Below are 18600 nucleotides of genomic sequence, written 5' to 3'. Positions count from 1 at the left end.
TTCTTGTGTTGGTATTACAATTTATGCTGTTTTATTGGGTAAATTTTCTTGTTTTCATGAGACAAATCTTTCAAGACAATTTCTAAGACATTCAATGTATAAAAAATGTTTTGATTTAAATTATCTTTCATACATTTTTGATACCACAGTATCAGTGGCACTTTAAGTCTTTGAAAGGATACTGTTGCTGAATTTTTTTTTTTATTTGATGTCATTCCTGAAGTGGGAGGGATGTGGAGATACTGATTCTAAGACAGTCCAGAAATTGTAGTCCTCAAACGCTTTGATCAAAAATAGATACATTTTCATCTTAATGCTCAGAAAACTGCTTTAGTTTAATGGGCAGGAAAGATGTGTTTGCATATCTGTCATAGTATTGTGAAAACTCAACTTGAGATTGTTTTTAAAAATAAATAAAAAGAAACACTTGTTTACAGTCCAAATGTTTAGATGAAATACCAAATTAAAGTAAAAATATTAAATCTTTGACAGTTCACTTTGACATGACAAAAAATGTCGAACCTTTAAAAAAAAGTATTAAAATATATCAAATGTAGCTTTAATAACAGTAGTACAATTGACAAAGACTATGATAAGCTATAATACAGCTTTGGTCATTACACAGTCACACAAAAAATACATTTTCATGACAATAAGTAGCCTTATATTAGTGGTCATGATGCTGGGCTCTGATTCTTTCAAAAAGAATCATTAAATCATATAATATTAAACACAAGTGTTGAATAAAATAACATGAGGATAAACAAATAAATCTGAGAACCAGAGGTCTGCAGCAAACTGTTGTCTCTTCACAGGTTTAGCAACTAAGCAAAATGAACTTTACATTTGTTTATAAAATGTATTTTGACATATAGAGAGCTAATTTAAAAAAAAGGGTGGTTGGCTACTTATAAAACATATAATAATAATTGATACTTTATTTATCCCACAATGGGGAAATTCTTCTCCACATTTTGGCCCATCCCCTGGGGGGCTGCGCTCAGGGGGCGACAGCTGGCTGGGGAGAGCGGGGATGGATCCGCCAACCCTTTGGTTGTTGGACGATGTGCTCTACCGCCCGAGCTAAACTGCCACCTATTTGTCAAACTATGTTTAAAATAAAGAGGGTCAAACAAATCAAAAGCACAAATGCAGCAGGTATAAGACTGTGTCTCTGCTTACGCTGACCTGCTGAAATGTGGCTTTAAGGACAGAGCGCTTAATTATAACTTTATGGAAGGTGGATAAATCTGAGCTTTTCTGACTTTTAGCCAAAATGTTGCTTCTGCTTTTATTAAAGCAGATATATCTTTATCTCTGTAAGTGCAATAGGACATACATATAAATTATATGCTTTTTCCAGACTGCTTTCTTTAAAGAAATAGAGAAGCAATGTTTGAATTTTGTTCATTCACTTTTGAGCAATTAGTAAACAAATATTTGTACACATAACAAATCCAAAAGCAATGTGTCAATGTAGAAAATGTGTCAGTTGTTTTCCTCTATTGGGGTCAGTGTAGCCTTCATCTCTATCTCCTCCTTGTTGAAGTTTGTGGCATCATGGCTGATTTTGTCATCTATGAGTGGCTTTAAACGTCTGGTCACCAGCTTCAGGCTGGTCTCGTGGAGAATAACGTGGGTCAAGTATTTCTCCCGTTTAATTCGTTCTTTGACGGCATACGGGACGTCCGGGATCACGTAGGATAGGAGGAACTTGGTCAAGTAAACGATGTGCTATGAGGAGAGGAAGAAAAACAATTATTATATTTTTTGTGAAGCATAATATTTAATATTTCAGATGAATTGTCAGATCATGTAGTTTTGTTTATATATACCTCTACTACAATTATGAAAGCCAATTTGGCTCCCAACACGTGCCAGTATTGGATGTTGTGTTCATACTGCCAGGGGTGTCCAGGGGGGTAGCGAAAATCCCGATACCTGAAGAGAGAAAAGTCTTTTTTTAAAATAATTTTAAGAAAACACATCCCCACTTGACAGTCATTTCAAATATTTCACATCTGTCTGTTATGGAGCCCCTAAAGGGACTTAAAAGTCCAAAAAATAAAAGAGGACTGGTTTTTGTCGTGCACCAGAAACTAGTAATAATACATTTAATTCAATTCAATTAAATTTCATTTATAAAGTCAAAAATCACAACAACAGTCGTCTCAATGGGCTTTGTAACGCTAATTGAAAAGTAAACATAAAATCATAAGGATCATGAATACAAAGAATTCATTAGGAAATTTCTAAACTGAACTAACTAAACAGACTAATCCAAACTGGGCATCCCTTCCCTAAGATCCTCCTTCGCGGTAAGGAAAAACTCCTAAAACGGATTCCGGAACAAAAGGAAGAAACCTCAGGGGTGTCCACATGAAGGAGGGATCCTCCCCCAGGACGGACAGACGATGTACCAGAACTCTAAGAGAAGAATGAACTTATCTAACTCTACAACTACATGTTTGAATAGTCCAGCAGATGGGCATCATCATTACTTCTAGTTTCTAGAAACCAGTACTTTTAGGGGCTCCATACTTTTTTGTTAACTTTTACATAGTTTTCTTCAACGTAATCAGTAGCAGATATATTAAAATAGTCTTGTCTTTAACTGTGATAGTAATCCATATCTTGGGGCTACCTGCAGGTAGTGAGGTTGGAGGGAGCAGACATAGCGATGTCTGTCAAATCAAAGGGTGAATCGCTGATATTGAACACAGACAGGGAGCTGTTGATGTAACCACGCATGGTGTGCTCAGTGTTATCGCTATACGGAAACACGGAAAAGGACCAGTAGTAGACCAATCGAGGAATCATGTCCGATGTAAAGGCGATGATCATGGCCTGCAGAGACATCAGGAGAGGCAGATTTAAAGCACCTCATCTAAGAAAGTTTTTGAAAAGATTGTTCAGAAATATGACATTTATGCACTGATAAAAATGAAGGAAGTAAAGTATTTTACAAAATAGTGGTCACTTTTACAATGGATAGGGACACTCAAGTATTGACAAAATTAGGTTATTCTACTGTCATCTATGATTGATTGAGATATTTATTGATTGAGAAAAGTAAAAAAAATATTAGGATTGTTTTCATTAAATTAAGTGTTTGATTTCACTTAATTTTAATTTTGTTTTATATATAAATAGAATATCTTGGCATCCACATTTTAGCCAAACTGAGGGAAATAGTATGAACAATTATACTGTCAGTAGTCAGAACTCTGTCTCCCCCCCTGGTCACCAGCGGGAACCATCTCCAGAGTTCTTGCCACACTTCCTGGATGCTACACACCTGACTCTCATTCACTCAATCAACCACAGCATACTTAAGCACTGCACTGAGCTGAACTCAATGCAAAGTATTGTTTGGGCCGCTGATCATCCCGGCGCTTCTCTGAACTCATGCCTGTTATCAACGCCTGCTTGACCCTGATATAGCTTTGTGGACTTTTAGCTGAGCTAATAAACCTGCTGCAATTGGATCCAGCCGTCTGCCTGTTCTTGTGACATACACATGCATGCAAACGTAAAATCCCTAAAAAGAATTAGACCACTTGGAAGAAACTATCAACTTTCCATACAGTATGTCCCAAAAGGATAGGGCAGAAGAACAAATTAATTTAACTCATCCCTTTTTGCCACAAATTCCTAAACTTGAGTTACTGTCACTTAACTTTTCAATAATTTATTACAAACCAAATTATAAAGTAATACATTACATTTTAATGAAGTTAAAAAAAACAAGCATAAAAGGGGAAAAAAATGAATGTATCTGTGCATTGCTTGAGGTCTGAAAACATTGCTTTTCCTGGTATTTTGACTATTGTCCCCAAAGTAAAGCTGTAAGTACCAATTTTTGTTCTTCAAATTTGGGTTTGGGATAAATTAGGTTTAACTTTTATATTAAATATTTAGATAGCTGGAGTTTATGGGTGAGATCAAATGAAATTATTTGTCTTAATAACCATTTTCATTTAGAAACAAACTCTACAAAACACCCACAGAAATGTAGGAGGAGGAGGAGAAAGTCACTTTTAACTGTGCTTGTTTGACATAAGTTGTCTTTTTTTTATGTTTAAGTTTTTATTATAAATCTAATTGTTTCATCCTAGCCAGGACTCCCTTGATTCTTAATCTCAATGAGACATTGCCTGGGTAAATAAAGAATAATTAAAAAGATTAACTCCCCATTTTTTTTCTTAGCCAAATTGAATGTGTTATGCTGTCAACACCTGCTGTTTTTGTGTTAACCTCTACTTTTTAAAAGAGCACAGCATGTCTGAAATGAAGAACCACATGAATAATGGTAAACTATTTAGATTTATGGCATTTGTATTGACATTACAGTTCAAGAAAAATGAAACTGCTAAATGTGAAAGCTGGGAGATTCAGCAAAATGACATTAACAAACGCTGTCCTTTACAAATATTGAAGTTAGTAAAAGGTCAAATGGACTTACGTTTGTTGCAACAGCCAAAATGGCAATGCCTTGGAGAATGGGCTGCCAGGCACCAATATCCTGGGCTTTCTGCGGAACAATGCGGCGAGACTGAGTGGTGAATTTCCAAGCATCCACCCGAATCTCAAACAGGTTGTTGATCAGAGCCAAAACTGGAGCCAGAGGGAAGGAAGCCACGAACAGGGTCACAAATCCAAACTGGATCACTGCAAAGGACAAAGCAAGAACAAACGCTGATTATGACGACCGGCTCCTGATGGACAATAGTCGGCAAAAGTCTTGGGATCTCACCCATCTCAAGATATTCATAGAACAGTCCCAGCTGGGATATGGCCTGGAGCTGGTAGTCCTGTTCCCAGCGAGGAGTCACCTTCTCTGTGACGTTGGAGCCGCAGCGCCGGAAAAGCCAGTTCTTTACCCACCTGCAGTGACATGAAAAAGAACCTCAGAAAGTTCCCTGTCAGCGCATTTATAACGGCACTATGTCACCACTTGCTGTTTGGACCCAGTGAGGAAAAGAGTTTGTGGATTCTGCTGCTTACGGGAGCAAAACCTCCTGGATGTTGTTCCAGATGGCTTTCCCACCCATGATGATGGCGAGCTGAGTGGTCAACTCCATGAGGCAACCACCAGGATCACACTGCAGAAGCAACACACAAGAGTCAGACCCAACAAGCACAAATGCAACCATGTAACCACTCGATGAACAAATGGTACCTCCTCGCTTCGATATTCTCCAAGGAGTTTAACAGGCTTCCCGGGGTAACCGACTATTTTCCCTTTCACAAAAGCAATGTAGAAACAAGAGGAGTAGTAATTGACAAACTGAAAGAGGAACATCTTCATCGTCAGGCTGTTTTCATAGTCTGTCCTGGTGCGTGGAAGCTCTGTGGGGATGTGAAAGATGAAAGATTGAGGAACAAAGTCCCTTTGCATCACAGACTGAGTATAACCGAAAGCACAGACTCACCGAAGTTTGTAATCCAGATGGCGACACGCTCGTACAGAATATTGAGGATCATGATCACCACAAAACTGATGAGGGAGGCAGTGACAGATGTGGCCATCTGCGGCGTCACATACTCCTTTATTGGCTCCAAGTTCTTCAGATTGTTATTTCTGAGTTGGTAGGAAAAGGTGATGAAGACAGCCAGGCGGTACACAATGATAGCCACGATAGAGGCCAGGATCAACATAATCTGAAGGAGAAAATGTGATTAAAAGCTTTATTGACAGCAGCAGTAAATTCATTAAATTAAAATGAAACTAAATTGCGACGAAAAAGTTGATCAAAGTACCCAAAAACAGACGGTCCCAATTCCTATCGAGATTCGAACACACCGCCCGCAGGATGTGAATGGAACTTTTTCTGTGATCTAAATGAAAGAGAAAAGACCTTGAAGACTCACTGTGATGAAAATCACGTTTTGGTGTTTTTAACATGTTCTTGAGGCATTTGTCCGATGATGGAGGACATATATAAAGAAAATTAATTGTAAAATAGCATTTATAAGTATTACTTTGTTCAAATCATTGTGAATCAGGGGCAGACGAAAAAATGCTGTTTGAAAAAGCTTGTAGCATAGTTAAAAGAACACTGGGAACACTTTGAAAATAGATCATTAGCTTATTTTTAGACTAATGCCTTCTAAGTCTGAATATCCTCAATTTCTTTGACCCTGGTACTAAATATATATATATATTCTTTAATTTTCTCAGGTGCAGGTTTAACTATAGAAAAGAAAAGAGAGTGGTTACCCCTGTAACCGGGTTTTTCCTCTCATAAATACATCTGGCCTCGTATTCAGGGCGAGGTGGCTCTTCCTGCTCCAGAAATTCCACAGTGTCCCATTCGTACTCCAGCTCGGCCTGGTAGCGCTTCCAAAACTCCAGGAACAAAGTGACTACAAGAAACATACAGGTGCAAGAAAAAAAGCCATGAGGTCCAGTTAGAGAAGGAAATAACATGACATCACAGGCATGTCATTGCTGGATTCTGTTCTTCAACTGGATTTCAAAGGTTGATCTAGAACTGAGGCTCTGGAGCCACATACAGTATGTGTCTTTTACCCTTCCATTGTGGCTCTCTGATTAAAGTTAATCAAGGTTTTAATTTTAGAAAGTAAATGTAAAGTAAGAAGTTAGTAGTGAAGTAAAAGAAGTAAAGTAAACCAATTCAAACTTTAAACAGTTGAAGAACAGTACATATCACTCAGCGAGACTCCTGACAATAGTACCCACCATTTACCACCAAAAATCAATCTGAGGTCAGTAAACACAACCAGGATTTATATTCAAGGTGCACTGGATTATAAAGCAGATTTTATATATAAAAAAAAAATCAAGAATTTTAAGTGTGACTTATGGTTAAAAAATATGGTAAGGGTCACTTGATTTAATTTTTGTTTGTTATATTTCTTTTTTTTTTAACTTACTGTTGACATTATTAAATTTACTGCATTGAGATGATTTAATGTGACAAGAGGTGTATTTTATTTTGAAAAGAAGTCATGGGGAATCTTTGTCAAAAATGACCATTTCTTTTTTTTTTTTAAGCAAAAAAAAAAACAATATTTCATTTATATTATTCATTATGGTAACAATAACATAAAAAAAAATCAGTGTCTAATTTTTCTAAAGGGTGAGCTAAGCCAAATTAATCTTGAATCGTTGAAGGTTGCAAACCCCTGTTAACGTTTTTTAATGTCAAAAATACTCAAAAAGACATAAATCCCTTGAAGTGGTGGTGTTAATAAGGTAAAAAGTGATTCTGTAACTGGCAGACTTACCCCAGATGGACATGAAAACTGCAAACACCAGCGTCCCAAAGTTATCAAATATAGACAGTTTCTAAAAGAAAGAAAAATCCTAACTTAAAACCAAAAATTTATAGGTAGAACAGTGTCATAAAATTTAAGGACTATACTTGCTCTTTTGTTGTCATAGTAACCAACATTAACAAAATGTATGCACAGACTGAGGTTAACAAAAAGAGCAAATTCAGATCCCCACTAGAGATCCCAAAGACTTTATAGTGTAGGAATGCTTGAAGCAAATCTTACTTGGGAAGTTTCACAGGTGCTGTTCAGTATCCAGTATTTGCACAGGTCACACTGAGGACACATGACAATCTTCCCCCCAATGTCTGGGTCACAAACTTCTTTGCTTCAGAGATTCAAACACAAAACAGAAATCGTTAAAAATAAAGACACAAAAAAAGAACATTTACATCAAATTGAACGTCAAAAATCTACTTTGCAGTACCTCCAGGTGCTTGTTTCTTGACTTTTGAGTCCATAAATAAAACAGCCCAGTCCCACAACAGCAGCCACTGCCAACATCATTGTGTAGAAACCTAGCCAGGCGAAGTAAATCCCAACCTTCTCTCCATAGTATTTCCTGTTCAAGATAAGAATTCAGACTGTCACAAACATTTAAAGTTCTTAAGATGATAGTTAAACAACCAAAATATTTGTGAGGGGAACAGGAGATCTTTAGCTCACCTTATGAGGTCAAGAGGCTGCATCTTGTAGAAGTTCTTGGGATTTGCCCATTCGTTATAAAGCAGGTACCTCTCACTGGGAGCTTCTTCTTTGGACTTAACATTGAACTTGCCCTTAAGTTAAAAAAAACAACAAGCAAACAAAAACACAACATACTCTATGAATCATAGTTGATCTTTATCGACAGATTTTACTTTGAAACAACATAGAAACCCTACATCGTGAAGGGGGTAGGCAGCTTTGTACACCCCAGAATTCAGCAGCTTGGTGATGCCAAACTTGATGATGTTACCTCGAATTTCATATTGGGCCTTGCTCAAGATATAACATGCCTGAAAAGCGGAAGAAGGAAAGGGAAGTTATGGGCAAAGAATGTAGCTGTGCGTTTGGTTTCGATAACATCATTTGAACATGTTCAAAGAAACTATCAGGCCAAGATCTTTGTCTAAGAATGTGCAGAAACTTACCATCCTGCTCCTCATGGACGGCGTGAAGAAAAGATCTTTGTCCTTGATGTAGAAGCAGTCCTGACGGTTCTTCTCAAAGGGGGCGGTGAAAAATTCCACCTCTTTCTGGATCAGCTTTTCGTCGGGGTAAAAGTGCTTTGTTATGCAGGTGAAGAAGCGCCACATGGAGGGGCGAGGGGTCATGTCGTTGGGCCGGATGGGAAGCTTGATGTGTAAGACCTCGGCGTAGGTGCACAACACATCCCACGGCAGGTGAACTTTGACAAACATTAGTTTGTCGTTGACTACCTGCAACACAAAGCACAGTTGGTTGAAAAGAGACACAAGCTAAAAAGAACCTTAAAGACCCACTCTGAGGCAAATGGTATTTTTTGTGTGTTTTAAACGTGTTCTTGAGACATTTTTCTCATGATATAGAACATATATAAAGAAAGTTAAGCTTTAAAATGTATTTCTGAGTATTTCTTTATTGAAGTCATTATGAATCATGTCAGACGATAAAAAACAGTTCGAAATAGATCATTTTGTAACACAGACAATACACTGGGCGGGGCCACAAACTCCCTGCTCTGCTCCATTTTGATGCATCAACTTTCAGACAAATAGATCCATGTACGTTTTCGTTTTCCTCGTCAGAGTCGCCATTTGGCTTAAACCTGTATGGCTCCAATGTTGTTCGCCATTTTTGATGCAACAGTAATGGGTGTGAGAAGCTGTAAGCTAGTGGGAGAGCATGTAAACTGACAGCTCTCAGCCACAGATGGTAAGGGGGGCGGGGCTGCAGCACGTCAACAGTCCCGCCCACAAATCAATGGGGAAATTTCTAATGAACTCCTGCCACTCTGTAAAACTATGTTCTAGAAAAAGACACAGTTTTTTAGATTTTGACAAAAATGACATAATTATAATAAAAAGACCTCTGGGATTACTGAAAATAATTTAAAAGGTGATTGGAGTAGGTCTTTAAAACATATTCCACTTACAGATGGAGTGGCTTCCAGCTCCAAGCCCATTTTCATCAGGCTGGCCTCAAAGTACTCCCGCCGTCTCTACGGGGAACACAGGAAAATGCACAAATACGATTTTTGTTTTGCTACTGCAAAATTTCAAACTCTTAAAAAAACCAGACAAGTCAAGAATAAATGTCAACATTGTTTCATACAATCAGGAAATCCTGACAAACTGTCACACTTTTATATAGATTTGTTTGCTGCATACGGTTTCCTGTCCTAGCCAGCACAGGCTTCACTTATTTCCCTTCAGTACGTCCCAGTGCACAACCAACCGGTAAAACAGGTAAGAATTACAAAATTCATGCAAACCATGCCACAAAAATACAAATTAAGTCATATACTAGCACAGAGAGCAAAGAGAGAGAAGAGATTACACTCTGTTCATATCTTTTAACTCTTTTAGTGGAGGTCCGTTGAAGTCCTTTGTGTAAGGGAGCTTTGTTTTCACAATGCATTCATGCCTACTATTTCCAAGAACCTATTATGTCTGAATGCTCCTGGGAGTGTATTTACTTTAAAAACAAGTAAGTTATTGTATATTAAAACAGAAGGAACCTCATGTTTGAAATAATTCTGTTATTCTGTTAAGAAAAACAAAACTCATTTACTGTGTTATTTTTGCAGGATGGTGACATTATCAGAACTCTGAAAATGTTGTGTTATTTTATCTATTAAAGTGCTCATATGCACAGGAATTTAAAAAATGTTTGATCATGTATTCCTGTTGGCTCCTGACTCCTCGAGCCCAGCCTATAATTGCATGCTTTAGATTGGTTCATTCAAACTTATAAAGCTTGTTTTCTCTCAGAGGAACTTAAGCTTCCTCCTCAGTCAGTAAATGATCTTTGAAATCGCCATGACCACATGTGGTTGTGGTTGTTTGCCCATCTGTGACTTTCTGATCAACTGGAGACTAGAATTGTTTTTTCTGGGGTGACCAAAGACAGCGACCCCAGCTTAGTGAATACTATACAACAAATAACACACAGAATAAGTACTGGTAGAAGGCTAATGTAAGTGTTCTACTAATGCTCACTAGATCATAACTAAATTTAAACATAAATTTAAGCAAAAAGAGTAAATCTTCTATTTATATGTTTGAAATTTGCTTCTGGATAGAGATGAACTTCACACGTTTTGATTAACGATGCATTTATATAAGATGATACAAAACTGTTCATTTTTGAAGGCCCACTCGATCATCTTTTGATCTATAGTAAAAGTGCTTCCATTGGCCTTTTAATTAAGATTATGCTGTTTTTAGCTTAAATTTAAAAAATGTATCGTTTTCTAGGTCATCGTTTCAGCAGAACGACAGTAGTTCACTAGAAAGTCGCCTCTGAGTTGGTGCAGAGCTGTTGCTAAGAGGTTGCACCAGGAAGGTTGTGGCAGAGAAGCATATTTTTTATATAACAAATAAACTCTTTCCTTTCAATCTAACATTAATAGCATTTCCGGTACTCGGTCTGCATACTTTCATCTACGCAATATCAATCGTCTCTGCCCCTCCTTCACCGTCCACTCTGCCTCCATTTTAGTTCATAGTCTGATCACATCTTGCATTGACTACTGCAATGCACTTCTCTCTGGTCTTCCCAAGAAACCTCTTAATAAACTCCAATTGGTCCAGAATTCAGCTGCCCGCATCATCACCAGAACTCCTTTCTTCCATCATATCGCTCCCGTGCTCCAGCAGCTGCACTGGCTTCCAGTAGCTTTCAGATTCAATTCAAACTCCTTCTCTACACGTTCAAAGCCCTCCATAACCTGGCTCCCTCGTATTTTTCTAACCTCCTCCATGTTAACACTCCCTCTCACTCTCTCCGGTCTTCTTCCTCCCTTCAGCTTTCCTTCCGTCCGGCCTGTATGGTGATCATGGGGAGCCATATCTTCAGCCGCTCGGCTCCCAAACTCTGGAACTCTCTCTCCTCAGATATCCGTAACATAGACTCCTTTTCAATGTTTAAATCCAAACTCAAAACCCATCTGTTTAAACTTGCTTTCCCTGATCACAATTTTTCATCTTCTGCTATCTGATTTTATTAATGATTTTATCTTATTTCTTGTATTTTACATGTTGTAATTTTATTGTGTTTCTTTTTAACCTGTACAGTGTCCTTATATTATTATTATTAAACTGCATTTTTTGTCTGCTTCTGATTCACAATGATTGAATAAAAAAAACTCTTGATCTATGTCCTTCATCATCAGAAAAATGCTTAAAGAACATGTAAAAAATGCCAAAAACACAATTTTTATTGAAGTGGGTCTTTAGATTAACGTATCTCAATTAAAAATGTGTTATTTGTATTATACTGCTGTCCTTCTGATACAATGCAAGTTTTAATTAATAATCCAAAATATTATAACCTGCGCTCAGTAATTCCATAAAATGTCTCCTTATTCGTCATGAGAAAAAGTTTCAGATCACGTTGAACGTGAATCAGTGTTATAGTGATCAGATTGACCACTATTGACATTGGAGGGGCCATATACAACTGACATGCAGGTGGCTGGATCCCAGACTCCAGGAAAGTCTTTATTAGAAAAATAGATTATGTACTGGTAATTATTCAAATTGCTATTTTTTACACATACATGCTAAATTTGAAAGATAATTTAAAAAACTGAATGTGTGTTAGGCCTGCACAATAAATCACACGTTTATCATTATCGTAATTTAAAGCTGTGCAATATGCATATCGCAAAAGTCTGCGAAAATTGATATAAATGGTTACCAGTACATGTGCAAAAACAATCTTATGGCAGCTTGAATATTTAATGAATCAAATAAATCCCTTTATGCATTTGACCAATCGGATGAAGCCCTTTTGTTAGATGTTTGCCTCCTACGAGACTCATTTGGAGTATAATTTAAATTATGTTGACTCTTCTTTTAAATAAACTGTTGTAGTGAACTGGAAAGATGCATTTAGTTGTTTTGCCATTAGTTCAGGCATCGCAAGTTATTTCGTCATCACAATATTGCTCACTAATAGTGCGACCTTAATGTGTGTTAAGAGCTTTAATGCTAAAAATGTTTTGTATTCTTTTTAGGTCAGAGATTAAGTATGTGAGGATGAATTAACCCCATTAGAAATGAAGAAAACAAAATACGTCATTAGGATTCCTTTTAAGAAACACATTTATCATGATGGTATTTTTTATGAGAGTGGTTAGATACTTGGTTTGGATCAAACACAAAGAAAAAGGAATACCAGATGATTTTCACTGAATAAGGGCTCTAAAGGATGAGATTTTGTTTTAAGACTTCATAACCATAAATATAATTGAAAAAGAACAAGTTGGTTTAACCACTCCTCCCCAGAAGCCAGAGGAGAACAAATATTGTGAAACATTTGTCTGGGGGTAAATAGAAATGGGATCAAGTCCTTGGAGGAGTCAGCAGCCCAAACTTCCTCTGAACCAGATTTAGCTTGATCTGCTATGACTAAGACCGGGGGAATTACAGCAGATGAAGTAAGAAATGTTCTGCTGCCCGTTTTCCAAGGAACCCTGTAACAGGATGGTCCGCTTTCACTGATTTAGGTTTTACTGCTAGACATGTTACTGTTGTAGCTTTCAAGTTAGGGCACCTCCAAACCCAGGCACATGATGTGAAAAATGTATGATAAGGATTATTTTCAAGAAAGAACATGTCATTTTCTTGTAAACTGTTACTTATCCTTTCAGTCAAGATGGCCAGATTTCAGCTTCTGAAAATGACAGCCTGCCTTTCATAACTTCCTGGAGATTGTGTTGTTGACTCTTATAACTTTAAAGCGCGCAACCTCTGTTTTCCAAACATGACATTGCACAAATACTCCTGTAAGCCTCTTGCGAAAGACATAGGTGGAAATAATCCCACCTCCGAGCGTCAGATTGTGTTTGTGTCTTCTGTTCTATTCCATCTTAAACCACATTTTCAGAAATATCTAGACTTGGCAAAGATCGTGGTTTTGTTTCGATCTGCCTGGCAGAGATTAAGTGAGCAAACGGTTCTTTTCATTTGCTCCTCCTCCCTAAGCAAATGAATCTTAGAAAGCTAAAATGTCAAAGGTTAAAGCCATATTTAACCTCATAAACATTTGGTTATGAAGATTCCCATCAAAGAGCAAATACAGCGCCTTAGCTACTATGCATTTTGAAACATTTGTCAATTATCTTCTTTTAGCTTCATATTAAGCAAAACTTGTTAGTTTTATCAAGTTAGTTTGATCGGAATTCGACCTTTAAATGATTTTAAAATAGTTTTGCGCATTTATATTTTCGCTGTAAAACAGTCACAACTTTTTTCTTAAGTTTCCTCACAAAATGTTGTTGATGTCAACTTCTGAAAGGATCTTTTGAAGTCAAGTCCTTATAAGCCTTTTCCAACAACATAAGCTGAAACTATAACATAAGAAAATGTGAAAAACATTACCTTGCGCCTCTGGGACATGGTCCTCTTCTCAAACTCCTTCTTGTCCTCATCTTCATACACCAGGATGAAATCGATCCTTCGAATCCCATCGTTGAAGAACAGCGACTCAGGTTTGTCATTGAATTCTACCTGTGGGTAAAAATGAGGCCCATCAGGTAAATCTGCTGGCTGATCTACATACTCCTCCTCATCTTCCTCCATAATGTTATAAATACAGAACATGTCTGTGAGCAAAAGGCCGGCTAGGTGGTCATAAGCTGTCTCTCACAGGATGTTTTCATCTGTGAACTGGGCCCAGACAGGATGATGGAAAGAGTCTACAAAACAATGCAACACCCGCCCTTCGTCTCCAACCCTCCCACTCTCCACACACCATGACCGCTGCCACTAAGCATAAAAAATCTCCAGCTCATGTTTTGAGGACTGCACTTAATGTAAAAAAAGCCCTTTCAGTGGTCATTTTTATTGTTTTTAATGTACAAAACATTAAAACAAAAGTCTAAAAACAAGACGAAAGGATAAAACCTGTAGGATCTTAAATTTTATCTGCTTAACAAGAAAAACACATGTCTGTCTATTAATCTATCTAAAACCACATACCGTAAATGTACATAAATGAACATATGCCCTAAAGAATAGACGAACAATAATAGCAACAGATATATTTGTAAAAACTGTTCCCTGAATAAAATAGTCAATTTTATATACCGGTACATTAATTTGACGAGTGTTGACTTTCTAGTCCTTACCTTTCTTCTGCAATTTATTTTCTTTGCTGTGTTTCTAAAAACAGTATATTATGTGAAAGCATATGCTATTATATATCACTGTATCAGCATATAGATCATAAGTGTTTAGAAATATTGATATTTTATTTTATTTTTTTCTTAACCTTTATTGCTAACTTTTGTAGCAACTAGCTCTAATTAATCTTCCACCTAATGTTAAGACTGGAGGGGTTAAAAAAGAATTTATATTACTATGTTGAAAATAATGTTAGGTATTTACATCTAATTTCCAGTATTTTTAGTTTATTGAATATACATTAATAAACCCCTCAAAATGTAAACTTTTTGAATCTGCAGTATTTCTTATTTACAAGTGACTATGTTTTATTCAAATCAACTTAAACTTTTTTTTTAAATAATATGAAAAATTATTTAAAAAATGTGTTTGTTCCTGTAAAAACTACTGTATTTCTGAATTGCAATTGAAGTATTACACGTGTTAACAATGTAAAATGTAAAAATGTGTAAAGCTCTATATTTGACCCCTGAGGAACACAATCAACAATGGCTTAACATACAGAGCCCCTATTGCTCTAACTTTGTATTAAGGTGCTATAGCAAATTACACTAACTTTATGTTAATGATTCATTATGGTTTAGACCATTTATTACATTTTTTGGTTCAATTCCGGAAAACTTTTAACTATTGCTGTATCTTGCTACATCAACAATAAATGTCTTATCTTTGCTGTACTTATGGAACGATTGTCAGTTAAATCATCCAAATCCTTTCAATTTTTTTAAGAGTAGAGAATTATGGGTGTTGTGTATTGAAGTGGTGTCTTTATTCCTAATTGAATCGGTTAGTTCAAAAGGGGCCCAAGTCCACAATTTTTCAAAATAGAGATATTACACGTTCTATGGTCTTCAAGGGAAAAGCTATCTGATTATGTGCAAAAAAGTCTCAAGTCTGTTGTAATGTATTGACAATGCTTGACATTTAAAATGCATTAAGTGCAAGAGGGGCCAAATTCCTGGACTTGGGTCTCTCTTGCGTGGGTTTTGCTTTATCCCATAGATGGCAGCACTAGTAGGACTTGGGCCCCTTTTGAACTAACTGATTCAATTTGATCATGTTGTATTATCTCCACCATCCTCTCCACCCTGTTCTGGACAAACAGCAGAGCTCCTTCTCTAGGAGGCTCAGACAGCTTCGCTCCAAAACTGCCAGATACTGGAAATCCTTCCTCCCCAACACAATTTCACTGCACAATAATTCACAGTGTAACAGATAACTTTTGCACAATTCTTTGCACATCTTTACCTGTATTGTCTGTAAATGGCTCTTTAAATTATACCACCTTATCTATTTACATTTATGTTACATTTTTTGTTTTTAAATTATTCTTATTCTATTTTCTCTTATGTTGATAATGCTGTCATTTGCTACGGTAACGAACAAAGTTCCCACACGTGGGATCAATAAAGTAATTATGATTCTGATTACAGCCCAAGGAAGCGATCACTCACCACTTGTGTTTTGGTTACGGTCTCTCCTTCTCTGATGGACTGATATGTTGGTAAAAATTCCTGAGCGTAGACTGGAAAAAAAGAAAAAGAAAATCAAAAAATGTGAACAGCAAAACTGTAAGTGGTAGCTTGATGTAGCAAACCATCTTTGGTTTAACTTCCTTATAGCATTGATCCTCTAGAGACTTCATTTCAGCAACTTTTAAAGTTTATGAATATCGATATCTTAAAAGAGTAATTTGCTTATTATTACCCAAAGTCCTATTCCTAATGATCAATTTCTAATCAAGTAAGATGTGGGAAATATTTTATTAAGGCTTTTGCCAGTATGACAGCTGACTGCATAGCTCTGAAATACTACTGCTCAAAGCCAAAAACGGCATAATCATAATTAAAAGACCACTGGGAACGCTTTGAAAATAGATCAAAAGATGATCGGAGTGGGACTTTATTATTACTAAAAACCAAGTATAAATTCTTTATAACAAAAGGAGTTTGTAAAAGCAAACAGTAAGGCATTTTTGCAAATATAAATGTGAAAAATATTGGACAAAAAATAATTATACATCCTCTTGCAAGAAAGTTAGGGCTAAGAAATTCCACATGTTTAACCCAATCAATGTTTGCATTTATGTTTTCCTAAAAGACGAAATAAGTGGCTTTTATTAAATATAATTGAGAAACTTTACAGATTTAATGGTATATTACAAAGGCATATCGATTAATTTATACTGGTTCGAGTTTAACAAGCTAAAGTAAATTAAGTGGATTAAAGCAATCTCACTTTTTAAAAATATTTTTCCTTTAAAAAAAACCTAACTTGAATTTATTTTGGTATGTAAAATATGTCCAATGCTGTTTTTTGTTGTCTTTAGCAGTAAAGCTGTGATTGATCTTCATCTCTGAAGTGATGAAAGACTTTTAAAAAGCATTGACAAATCTTTAAAAATGCCATGTTGTAGAAACTGATTTGTGGTTTCAAACACAATGGATGCAACAAACTCCCAAAGCCTGTTCTTAGATATGCAACAGCTTCTGGTATAACCAGACCCGTGTTAAGTCTCCTGGTGCTTCTCAGTTCAGGACAGCTTGTTTATTTTCCATAAGGTGGTTACTGATGTTAAAACTCCTGCGCAAACGTTTTGAAAAATTTGTGGCATAAAAAAGTTTTCTATACAGAAACTAAGTAAAACACTGATTAATTAAGTCTATAATTTGCATTTATGTTGTTTTTAAAGCAGATGAAACACCCTCCAGTAAAGACAACGTCACATCCTGTCATATAACTTAAACCAGATGTTGCATAAAAAACAGTGACTATGGTAACACAATGTGAAACCCTTTTTTTTTCTTCCGCGGAGGAGCCTGGTGGAGCAAAAAGATGACGAAGTCCATTGAACCGAACCCAAATTCCTCACTTTCTTTTCTCTCCAATCTTCAGCTAGTAGTTTCTAATCAAGTCCGATCAACTTGATCATCTCAAGGATGGCATCTGTCTGCACAACCACATAATGTCCTCTCTGAACGATACACAAAACCACAAGTTCTCCATTTGCACTTTATAATGCTTTTTAACAGACATCCCGCATAAATATATGAAACCCTTAATAGAAAAGACATGACTATGGAGTGGGATAGGAGTCCTGAGGTTTTTAATTCTGCGCTGCCTGGAAGCAGATAGTCATAATAACTCACATAAACAAAATGTGCTCCAACTGTACAGTGCTGCTTGACTTGAGGTTTTAGACTCAAAGGAAATCCTTATCTGTGATCTTCATGGCCTTGCAGCCAATGCACCCCTTAGGTTACATTATTTTTAGACGGATGAGGCACTTTGCATTCTGATGTTATCTCACTGTAAATATATAAAGAAAACCCTCATCTGTGTGACATTTGAATGCAGTTTCAAATCAATACGTGATGTAAATCTCTTGAAAGTTGCTTAAGAAATAAACAGCTGTTGTGGAAAGAACTTAGATCCAACTAACAAATTATTTCATATAACTAAGTTGGTGTAAGTTTGTGAAAGAACTGGCGCTCAAAGGGCGGGACAGTGTGCGAAAAACAGAGTGTTGTTGCTCTCACCAACTTCCTCACAGCGCTCTGCATCACCCAGTTCGTCAGTTTCACACAGCGAGTCCGTCTCTTCTATGCCGTCTGTGCTCATGATCCTTGTTGTTGGAGAAGAAAAAGCAGCGAGGAGGTGTGAGGGCGGCGATCAAACAGAGGATCCAAACCCCCGACATGTAATCATCTCGGCTTCATCTCACGATGTTGATCGCAAAGACAAAATGTGTTCAAGTTGGGGCTTGAAAATTATAAAAAAAAGAAAGAAAAACAGGCGGGTTGGGCTGGGGGGGCGGAGGACATCGAAGAGGAGAGGGCGGGTTTTGTCTTCTCTTCTATCTTTTACTTGTGTTTTGATATTTTTTAAACTTTGTAAAGTACTTTGGAGCTGCTTTCTGTGAAAA

The 18600-nt window shown here is 36.8% G+C and overlaps 1 protein-coding gene across 1 annotated transcript; it reads right to left on the bottom strand.

Moving 5' to 3' along the window:
* Positions 1 to 5: 5 nt before the first annotated feature.
* ano6 (anoctamin 6) lies at positions 6 to 18458 on the bottom strand. The gene is made up of 20 exons (XM_004083140.4): positions 18215 to 18458; positions 16130 to 16200; positions 13872 to 14000; positions 9419 to 9484; positions 8436 to 8723; positions 8187 to 8300; positions 7969 to 8081; positions 7730 to 7864; positions 7528 to 7630; positions 7255 to 7315; positions 6224 to 6369; positions 5764 to 5841; positions 5436 to 5664; positions 5183 to 5352; positions 5008 to 5105; positions 4757 to 4887; positions 4466 to 4671; positions 2645 to 2847; positions 1836 to 1941; positions 6 to 1734 (listed from the first exon to the last, which is right to left on the bottom strand). Exons 1-20 carry the CDS (start codon positions 18294 to 18296, stop codon positions 1489 to 1491), a joined length of 2775 nt encoding a protein of 924 aa, XP_004083188.1. The 5' UTR covers positions 18297 to 18458; the 3' UTR covers positions 6 to 1488.
* Positions 18459 to 18600: the final 142 nt, after the last annotated feature.

The sequence above is a fragment of the Oryzias latipes genome, chromosome 23 (assembly GCF_002234675.1).
Source record: "Oryzias latipes chromosome 23, ASM223467v1".
Classification (NCBI taxonomy): Eukaryota; Metazoa; Chordata; class Actinopteri; order Beloniformes; family Adrianichthyidae; genus Oryzias; species Oryzias latipes.
Note: the sequence above shows the minus strand (reverse complement) of the source record. Positions and strands in the feature narration are given on the sequence as shown.